The sequence below is a fragment of the Poecilia latipinna genome, unplaced genomic scaffold, assembly GCF_001443285.1.
Source record: "Poecilia latipinna isolate Pla-1442-1.1 unplaced genomic scaffold, P_latipinna-1.0 Scaffold3194, whole genome shotgun sequence".
In the NCBI taxonomy this organism is placed as follows: Eukaryota; Metazoa; Chordata; class Actinopteri; order Cyprinodontiformes; family Poeciliidae; genus Poecilia; species Poecilia latipinna.
The window spans coordinates 43545-56171 of NW_015115810.1; the positions used below are offsets into that span (position 1 = coordinate 43545).

At 43.0% G+C, this 12627-nt stretch overlaps 2 protein-coding genes across 11 annotated transcripts in view; both read left to right on the forward strand.

Annotated features, from left to right (window-relative positions):
- The window catches only part of LOC106940363 (tumor necrosis factor alpha-induced protein 2-like), a 17310-nt gene extending 10476 nt beyond the window's left edge, over positions 1-6834 (forward strand). For all 10 annotated transcript variants that reach the window (XM_015023083.1, XM_015023084.1, XM_015023086.1 and 7 more), the window contains 8 exons: positions 273-395; positions 465-559; positions 1247-1339; positions 1437-1563; positions 1986-2111; positions 2179-2328; positions 2414-2538; positions 6267-6834. In XM_015023083.1, the coding sequence (XP_014878569.1) occupies positions 273-395; positions 465-559; positions 1247-1339; positions 1437-1563; positions 1986-2111; positions 2179-2328; positions 2414-2538; positions 6267-6450 (1023 nt within the window). In that variant the 3' untranslated portion in view covers positions 6451-6834. The remainder of the gene's footprint in view (positions 1-272; positions 396-464; positions 560-1246; positions 1340-1436; positions 1564-1985; positions 2112-2178; positions 2329-2413; positions 2539-6266) is intronic.
- Positions 6835-8321: 1487 nt separating this feature from the next.
- On the forward strand, positions 8322-12622 carry LOC106940360 (MAP/microtubule affinity-regulating kinase 3-like; the record flags this gene model as incomplete). The annotated part of the gene is made up of 7 exons (XM_015023076.1): positions 8322-9121; positions 11299-11487; positions 11575-11628; positions 11721-11769; positions 11876-11941; positions 12055-12125; positions 12491-12622. Coding segments are annotated over exons 1-7 (612 nt in total), but the record flags the coding sequence as incomplete, so codon positions are not given.
- Positions 12623-12627: the final 5 nt, after the last annotated feature.

Here is a 12627-nt window from a genome sequence, read left to right on the forward strand (position 1 = left end):
GAGCCACACAGACAGGTGAGCCACACAGACAGGTGAGCCCCACAGACAGGTGAGCCACAGACAGGTGAGCCACACAGACAGGTGAGCCCCACAGACAGGTGAGCCCCACAGACAGGTGAGCCACACAGACAGGTGAGCCCCACAGACAGGTGAGCCACAGACAGGTGAGCCACACAGACAGGTGAGCCACAGACAGGTGAGCCACAGACAGGTAAAGGTGTCGGCGGCGGACCGCCAGCAGGCTTCAGCTCACTGAGCCGTTGTCGTTTCAGGAAAAGGTGAAGCTGTGGCTCAGCACGGCTCTGAAGAAGGAGGAGGAGAGCTGGCTGAGTGGAAAAACGCCCGAACTGATCGACTGCTACTACTTCAGTCCGCTGGCCATCGATGTCATCCAGGTGAGCGCAGGGACAGGTAGCGCTGCTGGGCTTTAACCGTCCGTTTCTGACGAAGCTTCCTGTCTGCAGGTGGTGAACAGTTCCCTGACTGAGTTCAGCTGTGCCATCAAAGACCAGAACAAGGCGCAGAGGCTGACGATTCACCTGGAGAACTTTCTCAGCAGGTAAGCCACGCCCACTGAACACAACAACCAATCAGGTCACAGCTGTACTGTTTCACTAAGAAGTAAAAGGTTCATTGTCTTTCCTTTATTCATGCAGACTTTGATTTAGCAGAAGCTAATGCTAAAGTACTTTATCAACATGCTAACTGATAACCTAATGCTAAGATGTTAAACTAACATGCTAGTTAGCAGAAGCTAATGCTAAAGTACTTTACCAACATGCTAAATGGTATAAGTTAATGCTAAGGCGTTAAACTAACATGCTAGTTAGCAGAAGCCAATTAAGGAAATAGTTAAAAAACGGAAAAATTTCACGACTCAGCTTTTATTTTGCATCTGTTGTATTGATTTTCATGTCGACTAAGAAAACATATTTTCCTTTAGGAACAAAGATTATGCAAAAACTTAACACAAATACTTTGAATATTGATCAAATATTAAAATATGAATTGAAGGTACCTAAAAATGTATTTATTTTTAAGATTTTGTGGCATTAGGGGTCTTTATTGACAGCATTCAAACAGGAAGTGACATTCAGCACAAGTCAGGAATTGAACCATTTACCTCTACGCCACGCACCACTTCTGAAGGAAAATCTAATTTAAGAAGTCTATATTTGGAGGAATTATTTCCATCTGTTCTTCAGTTTTTCTGGTTATTTCGTCCTTTTATGTGTTTGTGTTGCAGCTACAGGAAGAGCGTGGAGGACCTGGCGAAGGCGAATCCCAGCAACCTGCATCCAGTGCTAAAAGCTACGCTGGTCTGTGAGCAGCAGCTCAGGTGAGCTCACACCTGCATCACGACTAGAGCTGCAGAAAATCTGCCCCAAAGCATTCTGGGAACTGTCACAGCTAAGCAGTGTCTCTCCTGTCCTCAGAGATTACATATCTGGTCAAGCTGAAGGTTTAGCTGAAGAGCAGAAGCGCCGATGTCTGGATACGCTCTCTGCTCTCAGGGATTGTTGCTACCAGTGTTTGACCTTCCCTCTTCACGGCAAGATTAAGGTCAGCACTGTCTCTGCTCAGACACCTAAAAACTCTGTGGTGCTAATTATGCACATTAAATCCACTAACATGCTACACCAACACAGCATTTAGCAGAAGCTAATGCTAAAGAGCAACAACAACATGGTATGTAGAGGAAGCTAATGCAAAAATGCTAAGCTAATATGGTAGATAATGGAAGCTAAGTGCTACACATTTTCAAAATGAGCAAAAACAATAATGTGCTAAATTCATAATTTGTTCCTCTATTAACGCATTAGCAGAACTGCAAACGCCATCGCTAATGGCAACTAGCAGAAGTTCTGCAGGTGAATAAAGTGACAGAAATATGAGAAATAACCGATGATGTGGAACATTTTCTCCTTCAGTGGAGCATCTTGTTCTGTTAGCAGGACAAACGTCTCTTTTGTTTTGATGTTTAGGTCTTCTTAAGTCAACTGTGGACGCCCCCCTGGGTGGACGGCTCACTTCCTGTCGTCGACCAGCTGCTGAGCTTTCTGAGCCAACAACTGGCCGACCTGTCGGACCTGAAACCAGCCTGCAAACAGGTGAGACGCCTCCGCCCTCCACCTGTCTGCCTGGCTACCTGTCCAGCTGACCGCCCCCGTCTCTCAGCCGCTGGTCTGCGACCTCCACCAAGACCTGGTCGCTCAGTACATGAAGAAGACGATGAAGACCAGGGTGAAGAGCCGACAGCAGCAGGTGGCCGGGTCCGAACGGATGGTGGAAGACGCCAAGAAGATGGACGGCTTCTTCAGAGAGCAGGTGAGACACGTAGCATAGTATTTCGTCAGTAGTACTCGTCAGTAGTACTCGTCAGTAGTACTCGGTACTCATCGCTGTGTCTCAGGGCTGCGGTTCGGCTCCGTATCTCTCTGAAACGCTCTGCAGCGTCGCTGAGATTCTCCGTCTGCAGGATCCAGCCAGCGTTCACCTGGAGGTCGTCGATCTGGCCCGAAGGTTCCCGGACTTCAGGTACCGCCCACAGAGCTGGAGCAACTGGTTACATTTACTGGAGCAACTGGGTTTTTTTATATATTTTTAGGAGTATTCCTACTACGCTGTACTTGAGTAATTTGATTATGAAGTATTTTTACTCTTACTTGAGTAGTTTTGGATCCTCTGTCCAGCTCAGGTTTCAGCTTGGCGTTTTGCCGAGTCATTTCTGCTGAGTCGTCGTCCATCCGTCTCGGAGCAGGACGTTTGTTCTCTGAGGAAGCTCAGAGGATCCGGGGCGCCGAGGTTTAACTCGTGACGCGGCCGCAGCTGGATCGGAGATGTTTGGTTTTGTCACGAGGAACAATGGCTTTCTGTGTCCCAATGCATGCTGGGTAAATCATCAATTGTTTCATGTGGATAAGAAAGAACTCGGCCTCTGACCGCAGAGAGACGCTGCTGGGAAAATTAAGCAACGCTGAGCAACGCTGAGGCCTACAGGGATCAGATGCAGATTTATTCAGTTCTAAAATCTAAATCCATTTAAAATGTCTTGGCCTTCAGAACCAAACATGGAGGAGCAGCATTCAGCTTCTATGCACCACAAATCTGGAACAAACTTCCAGAAAACTGAAAAACAGTCGAAACCCTGAGATCCTTTAAATCTGAACTAAGAGCCAATCTGTTCTAGCTGCTTTTTACCATAATAAATGAAACATTCACCAACATATTTGACATTAATTGATTAATTTGATGATGGCACTCATTGGAATGTTTCTGGTTTTGTTGACTGTTTGGTGATTTTATAATTTTGTGAAGTAAAGCATTTGAACTGCCTTGTTGCTGAAATGTGCAATGATTGATTTTCACTTTGAGGGTAACAGGAAGTTGGTTTAAACTTCCTCCTTCAGTCAACGGTCAGCTCATCTCTGTAGATTGAGTGTGTGAAGGTTTGTTGGTCTGTGTCTGTTTAGCAGACTGTGACGCAGCGTTAGCATGAGGTTAGCCAGCGCCATCTTGGTGATTAGCGCTGGCTGAACATTAGCCATGTTTCTCATCCAAGTTTTCAGCAAACTTTTAAAATATCACCAAAAAAGTGAAGTAGACGTGTTTCCATTTCCTGGTCAAATCAACCAAATCGTAATTTTGTCAGATGTTGACACGACTGTCGTTTGGATAAAAAGTTTTGGCGCTAAGATGAGCTGGGTTTTTTTGGCTGTTTAAATCGGTTTATTTAGCAAAACTCTGATGGAAAGACTTTTTTGCACATGATCAACAGCCGGAGTAACTAGTTACATTTACCGGAGTAACTAGTTACATTTACTGGAGTAACTAGTTACATTTACCGGAGTAACTAGTTACATTTACCGGAGTAACTAGTTACATTTACCGGAGTAACTGTAAATGTAAGAAGACAGGAAGTGATAGGAGGATGTTGGTGCTGCGTGTTTTCCATTTGTCACGTGAACAAACTTATTCACAAGTGACTTTAGTTTCATTTCTCATTTAATGGAAAAAGCAAATTGTGTTTTTTTCCACACAACAAAGCTCTGTGAGCATTTGCTGTGGAAACGCAGCTTTAGACGCTCTCCCTCCTCTGCATGTCGTTACCATGTTCAACGTTTCAGTTTTCCGTTTGAAGCTTTAAATCCCAGGTGTAAACTCCAGTCCTGGTGTCCTGCGACATCTAGATGTTCCTCTGCTGCAGCACCTGAACAGAATAATCAGGTCATTAAGGCTCTGGAGAGCCAGGAGGAGATGAAGCCGTTTCATTCCAGGGTTTTGTACCTGAGGCTCATCGAAAACCTGCAGCACAGCAGAGGGCTGCAGTTTGCTTTAAATAACCCGCAATAAATCATCTGTCCTGGTGCCACACCTGACACCAGATGTACCTGCATGTGTGCCAGCTTGTTGTGCTGCAACCCGAGTCCTCCTGGTTCCAGTGGGAAGGGCGGGTCCGCTTCAAGGAAAAGTACTGAGCGGCACCGGGTGTGGATCAGGTTCTGGAAGCTTCCAGCCATCTGGTTTACCTGCTCAGGTGTCGCTGCGCTGCGTCTCAGGCTTCAGATCCATCGCTTTGACAGAACAGGGATCCGTTTCTTTCCTCTGTGGGTCAAAACGCTCAGTTTCCAGATGACACCGAACCACAAGCAGCGGTTCTGACGAAACCGGGCCGAGCCCGAGGCTTGAGTCACCGAGTCTCTGCTGGGAAAGGCTGCAGACCTAGAGCGGCTAGAGACGTCCAGACCTAGAGCGGCTAGAGACGTCCAGACCTAGAGCGGCTAGAGACGTCCAGACCTAGAGCGGCTAGAGAGCGTCTCTGTTCCCTCCTGATCGGTCGAAGCTCTTCATGCCGCCTGATATTTGATCGTTTGTTTTAACTGGTCTGGCTTTCTGGCTTTAAATCAGCCCAGAGGTCAAAGGTCGTTGGGGTCTTGGCTCATTACCAAACTTCGACCATCTGGCTGTGGGTCTGAGCTGAACCTCTTTCTACCCCACAGCATCATGCTGCCACCACCAAGCATTACAAGCTTTCTCACTCTGACTCCAGAAAACACTTCTGGTCCAAACAGCAGAATTTATTTTGGTTTGGCTCGTCCAACTGTATGGAGCTAAATTAGGGCCAATAAAGTTGGTAAAAAAAATGTAACTGAAAAAAGTTAAAAACTACTTTTTAGGCTCAAAGTTTTTTTTAAGGTTCTGATTTTTTACGAACAAATTGTATGGTATGGAGCTATATTAGGGCTATAAAAGTTGAAACTGGAAAAAAAAACTACTTTTCAAGTTCCAGTTTTTTTAGTTGTTTTTCATTTTTTTTCAGATTAATTCAATTTAACATTTTTTCTTGTTTCACTTTTTTCTTTTTTTTTACAAACTTTATGTACGGAGCTAAATTTGGCTGAAAACATAATTAAAAATGAAAAAAAAAAATTGAAACAGAAAAAAAATTCAAAACTACTTTCTCAGTTTCTTTTTCTTTTTTTTGTTAGAGTTTATCGCCCATAAAGTTTGAATGTAGTTAAGGTTTTACATAAACAAATAACTTTGATTTTGGCACCAATGGTTGGACCGAAGATCTTAAAATCTACTTTTGTTTAGAAATGTTGACAGAAATTTGTGCAAATCTAAAATTCTCCTTATAAACCTTAAAACTCCTGAGACTGAGGTAGTTTAATGACCTCTGACCTTGTTAAATTAAAATGTTCCAGATTCTTCAGACCTGTTATGTAAATGTATGTATTTATTGGAGCCTTTGTCTTTGACTTTTGTAGATCAGAAAAAAATCTAAATTATGGTTCAAATCTTAGTTTTTGTATTTGTTTCAGTTTTGTGTTGCAGAATCGTTCCAACCTGGAATAAAAACGACTCAAATAAATTATTAAAAGCCCAAAATATGAACAAACTTCACGTTTGGCGTTGTGAAGGCATTTTCTCCAGGCTGCTTCAGGCTTCGTGCTCACCTGGTTGTCAGATGTGGCTCAGAAAACACATCTTGTGGATCCTCCTCCCACTTCTGGCCACGACTGCAGATTTTTGTTCATTTAGTCAGAAAAAATGAACCAAAACACTGAGATCCTCGAGGCAGAAGAACCTGAGAGTGTCTGAAGTCAGGGTGAATAAATCAAACTTCCAGGGAGAAGAAAATACTAAGTTCAACTAAACAGAACAGAGTGAAGAAGCTAGAAAATAAGAAAAATATTTTTAAAAAGTGATTTTTTTTCTTTAAATCTTTTTTTCTGATAAATTATTTGTGTGATTGTCGTCAGCGGCGCTCACGTCTCGGCGTTGCTGTCCCTGAAGTTCGGCCTTTCGGCGGCGGACGTCCGGTCCATCCGGGCCAGCGTGGAGGAGAACCGCCCCCTGGACGCCTCAGCCAATCAGAGTCCTCCGTTCTTCTCCAGGGTTAAAGTCAAATGGATCAACAACAAGATCAACCAGATCAAGAGTTAAAACAGTGCGGCTCAATGCTAATGTTAGCATGTTAGCATAGCTTGTTGTTTCAGATTATCTGCATGGCGTTTAATGTAAACATTAGCTTAGTGATGCTAACATGTTAGCCAGTTGTTTAGAAATATAAAAAGGAAAACTCTGTGTTGGAAAGCCATCTGCTGCTCATCAGGACTCCGTTCTCCTTTTATGACTAATTAAGTGTTAGAAAATGTGTCGTATTTAAGCTAACTCTGCAACCAGACTCATTTTAAATCAATCCAGCTTCCTGCGGCTTAACTAAACCCTAAAGTAATGAATGTTGTAAAGTTGCGCAGAATGCTTATAGAAACACAAACGTGTTTCTGTTACTGTTGTCATTTCAATAAATGTATTTATTCAGTAGAACCTCTGCTGGATGTTTTGACTCATTTCTCCAAAAATGTGCAGAAATACTTTCAATAAATTAGTTTTTATTACAAAACATCATTGAAGTTTTAGATTTAGAGATTTATTCAGGTGAAAAAACATCACGCTAAGAAATTAAGGTTTTTTATTTTAATCAAATTCATTGTCATATTTGGTCTTTTTAGGAATATATTTAGATTTTTTTTTTCTTAAAATGAAAAACGTGTGATATTTTCTACATTTTTCAGTGAGAGATTAAGTACCTCCTGCAAAACGGGTGGCAAAGTAACTCCAAACTTAGAAGATCATGTAAACACTATAGAAACATTGTACGTATTAGTTTGTAGTTTTTACCTTCCCATGTGAAACACATGCTAACATGCTGTAGCTAACCTGCCTAAGTTAATGATTAATGATTTATTTAGTTTAACCCTTTGTTTAGACAGGATCAATACCTCTTCGTCAGAGATCTGGTCAGTGGTGAACAGTGAAATAAAATCCTTCTTGAGTGAGGTAGGTGTACTTTAAAATCTCACTGTTAATAAAATGACCATAATTTTATTGTGAAACGTAAAAACAAGCCTAACTCATGCACAGATTAGTGTATGAGTTACTAATTAGTAACTCATGCACAGATTAGTGCATGAGTTACTAATCTGTAACTCATGATTACAGATCATGAGTTACATCCCATTTTCCTTGGGATTTTCCTCCCAAGGAAAATCACATTTTCCTTGGGAGGAGTAATTCAGCTTTGGTCAGAAATATATAATGTTTAATACGTTCAAAGATACTGAAATCTGTAGAAAACGCAACAAGATTGATGTGAAAAACCAACAAGTTGATCAAATTCAAGTAGTGAAAATATATGTTTATATGTATAACTGGCTAAATAATGCATGTTTCTAACGGACAAAATGAATTTTTTCTTCAAATCTTTGTGTTTGCCTTTGTTCGTTTTGTGTCTAGTTCAGATTAAAACCAGAAAGACTGCAAGTAAAGCAGAAACTGAGCGGATGACTGTCGCCCTCTGCTGGTTGGAGACAAAACTGTTCAGGAATCTGGTTTCATCTCGAAGAAGAATCCTCTTTAAAGAGGGAAAACGAGACTTTAAGGAATTTAAATATAAACTTCTTTATTGATTTTTTCTTAGATTTTTTTCCTGTTTTCTTGACTCATTTGACTAAGAAAAGTGCAGTTTTCTTTTTAACTACTTTGTTAAATCATCTTCAGTGTATTGTCCTTTAGATGGCACTTGTTCCTGTTTATTTAAGGACACATCTGACATAGGGTTATATATTCCTTTATTCATAATTTCTTCAGTAAATAGTGTGTGTGCTTAAAAGAATAGTTTAAACCATTTGATCTTCCCAGAGTGTTTTAGTTTCTAATGCCCAGGCTGCCTTTTTAACTTTCTTGATAATTTTTATTTATGCTTTGCTCTCATTAAAACAACTGAATTTCTTGTAATTTCACATCTTTGTTCTGTGAATATTGGGACTTTATTCTTGTATTATTTTGACTGCATTCTCAAAATATCTTCTTATTTTGGCTCTGATACTCCGTTGTACTTTATAAATATAAATTTCCATGTCCCCTTCTACTCCTCCCGGGTTGCGCCCCTGTCGGTGGGGTTCAACGTCATCCCGTCGTTTTTTGTAGTCACCCTAGTAACAACAAACGCTGCTGCTAGACCTCATCAACCAATCATATTACACGTAGCGTCTGACGTCACTTGCCGTCAGCGCATAGGGTTGGGTTAGTCCACCATCTTGGCTCAGGCTAGCTCACTCCTAGCTGAGAGTATGAGGAGAAACCGACAGAACCAAATTCCAGCCGAACCGACCGAACCAGGACTGTCTCACCAAGCGGACCGAAGCTAGAGGCCGGCGGCTCGAGCCGGACCTCCTCTCTCCCCGAAATAAAGTCCCAGCACCGGGAAGTGTCGGGCTGCTAACTCCCCGGCTAACTTCGGCGTTAAAGAGGAACTGTTGCTCCGGTTCGGTTTGGATCCATGACAGTTATAAACTTCCGGAAAAGGATCCGAGCCGAGCCGGGACAGGTAACCCAGGGCAGGGACAGGTGATGCCGCGAGGGAGTTCGTTGAGATAGAACCGAACCGAAGCCGGAGCAGCACGTCACTTTCCGACCCGCTAAGTTTGAGACAGGTGTTCCGGAGCGGAGCGGAGCGGCGGCGGCTTCATGACCGGACCTCCGTTACACTGACCTGGGTATCATGTCCACCAGGACCCCCCTGCCCACCGTCAACGAGCGGGACACCGAACAGGTGGGTCAGAACCGAAACACCTCCAAACTTTTTCCTCTTCAGCTGAATCATCTGATCTCCGAGCATCAGGGAGGAAACGGCTATCAGGAGCGTTTCCGGTGTTTTCTGGAACATTTCCAGCCCCAGTGGGAGTCCTGAGGGTCCTAACCGGAACCTGGAGGTTCGGTCCGGATCCATTTGATCAGAACTCCCAGATCTGTCACTCCAAAATCTGCCAGGGACCAAAAATCTGATCCAGAGTGTTCTGGTAGAAATCTGTGCTTTATTCCAGGCTGTTCTAGGTTTACCAGTGGTGCCAAAACTTTCCTTGCACTCTTCTAGTAGTTCAAAGTGTTTTTAACTCTTTGAGTTTCCATATCAACTGTTGCTGTGCACTGCCAGTCAGCTGGCTGAAATGACACAATAAGATATATTTGACTTGTCTGAGACTCATATAGCTGCCTATTTTAACAGTTAAAGCACCAAATATTCTTTAATACGCATTAATACACATAGTGGAAAACATTTTTGGTAGCTAACATCTTCTGCTCTGTGGGTTCAGCCAATCAGCACCAAGGAAAATAAATGGCTGCTTTTGAATAACTTAAAATCTAAACAGGCTGCTAGCAGAAAGTATTGAGTCGTCAACTGGAGTAAAACCGATGGCATCGGCTCTTCTGATGGTTTCCACAAGCAGAGCATATGTGAGGTCAGACACTAATGTTGGATAAGAAGGTTAAGAGTTCCAGTTCTTCTGGATAAGCCTGAATGCTTGTTAAAACTCTCTGTAATAATGGTGAGCATGGACACATAAAGAAACAATCTGTATCAAATAAAACAAAGGAACTTTTCCTGGAATCTTTTGAAGTTGCACAAAAAAATAAAAACTGATGTGGGAACCGCTGGTAGTTTGACCTTATTGTTGTGACAAACATTGGAGTCTTAAAGGAACAGCGTCGTTTTTCTGTTGGGCAGCAGACTGCAGGCTAAATACTGATCAATATCAGTTCTACTCTCAACCAGTCTAATAATCTGAACAATTATATTTACTGGAATACAATCAGAGCTGCTCCATATTGAGACTTTATCTAGAAATATTTCAGTGATGATTTTAAATATGATTAGTCAATTTCTCTGATATTATAACTAATGATTCAACGTGTTGCGCAACTTTTACTGTAATAATCACTGTTATGTTATTTTTGCAACAGTAGAAGGAAATGTTGCTTCTCTGTTTTACACAAAGGCAAATAGATTATGTTATGGATTTTTATTTTTAACTACATTTTTATTCAGGATTATTGGACTATAATAATTTCCAATAAGCATAAACTCTGCAGTAAAAAAAAAAGGATATTTATTTATTAATTTCAGGTGCCTTAACCTAAAACAAAACATTAAACTAAGAAGTTATTCCTCCGTCTGATGAAATAACATGTTTTAATATTTATTTTGGTATTTATGTTACGATTAAGACATAAATCTGTTTTTAATCCGTTTTTAAGCCCTCTGATGTTACCATGCTTGTCTACCTAAAATAATCCGTCTCTGAATCATAAATGAGAATCAATTATTGTTTATTTTTACCTCCATGAAACAAACGAAGCTTCAAGGTGAGAGTTTAACACCAGGTTTGTCTCTTAGACGCTCCAGTTAGTCCTGAACGGAGCCGAATGTTTCATCAAATCTCTGCCTCACATTTATATAATTTACATCTTAAACTCTTTCATTTGCCATAAATATGAAACAAACCTTTAAACAGAAACAGATTTATTCACTTCTCTCTTTATTATTGTTCCTCCTCTAAGCATCAGCATGCAGGACGGGTCAGAACAGGGAGATTAATCACATTAGTCATGATTGATTATTGAAATAATCATAAACTGATTTAGTAACCGATTAATGGTTAGCTGGAGTTAGCATGTTTTACTTAGTAAGCCATAATTTAACGAAACTTCAAACCCTTCGTCAGATTAAACCCGTCCCTCCAGTGCCACCTCCAGGGTGACGTCATGCGTTCTGGAAGCGTCGCTCTTGCACTCTGACTTTTCCCTCCTCTTGTGCCTGTTCTCCTGGTCCTTCTCTGTTCCAGCTGTTCTGTAGATTCACATCAACCTGGATGAAGTTCCAGTCTGACAGGAAGGTCAAACGGTTTGGGTTCAGGTTGACCCATGTTGTTTTGCTTCCTCGTTTCCCAGCATGCACCTGGGGAAGACGGGCGCGGTGAGGCGCTGCCCCGCCCCGTCCGCTCCGCCCGCTGTAAAAACGCCGCCGCCGTCACCGCGGACGACGCGCCGCACGTGGGAAACTACCGGCTGCTGAAGACCATCGGGAAGGGGAACTTCGCCAAAGTGAAGCTGGCCCGGCACATCCCGACGGGCCGGGAGGTGAGACTGGACCGGACCAGGCTGGACGCAGTTCTGGGACATGCTCCAGAACCAACACCAGTTCTGACCCGTACCTTTACCTTTCAGGTGGCCATCAAGATCATCGACAAGACCCAGCTGAACCCAACCAGCCTGCAGAAGGTGAGACTAGCAACAGAACCAGAACCAGGCATTTGATCAGAACCAGAACCGGCTCCGAGTGTGTTTAATGGCCTGCTGTGTTTCTGTCTCAGCTGCTCAGAGAGGTTCGCATCATGAAGATCCTGAACCACCCCAACATCGGTGAGTCCCACCTGGATCCGCCGGGTCCAACAGGTTCTGGTTCTACCGGGCCTCAGCTGGGCCTCTGGTACCGTTTTAAAGCCCCACCTGTCCTACCTGTCTGCAGTGAAGCTGTTTGAGGTGATAGAGACGGAGAAGACGCTCTACCTGGTGATGGAGTACGCCAGCGGAGGTCTGTCACCTGCAGACACACCTGGACTAAAGCCAAACACCTGGATCCACCTCTGACCTGTGTGTGTGTGCGTGCGTGTGTGTGTGCGTGTGCGTGTGCGTGTGCGCGCGCAGGTGAAGTGTTCGACTACCTCGTAGCTCATGGGAGGATGAAGGAGAAGGAGGCCAGAGCTAAATTTAGACAGGTAACGCTCCCAAACCACCCATCGCCACGGTAACGCAGACACCCCATAACACAGAAGTAGAGCAGGTGGTTTTAGCAGGTCAGCCTGCCGCAGAGCCTCTGAGCCAGGCAGCAGCACAGGCTGCAGGTTTAAATCAATGTGATTAAAGCAAGGAGCAGCGCCCCGCTGCAGAACCTACAAGAGTGAATAACAGGAATAAATAATATTTAATAATTGGTTGTTTTCTGAAAACGTAGCTTGAAAGTGCTTGAATGTCCCTGTGGGAAAACCTGTATTAAGTATATAATAATGAAACATTAAACTTAGTGTAAAATCCTTAAACTCTAAATTATTAAATGATTATTAAACCTGAACGTTTCTCTCAGATCGTCTCTGCGGTCCAGTACTGCCATCAGAAGCACATCGTTCACCGAGACCTTAAGGTAACTCCGCTTTCCCAGCCGCCTCGAACGCATCACGGACAGCAGCGACGTTTTGGATCTCCTCTTCATCCTCCTCCTCC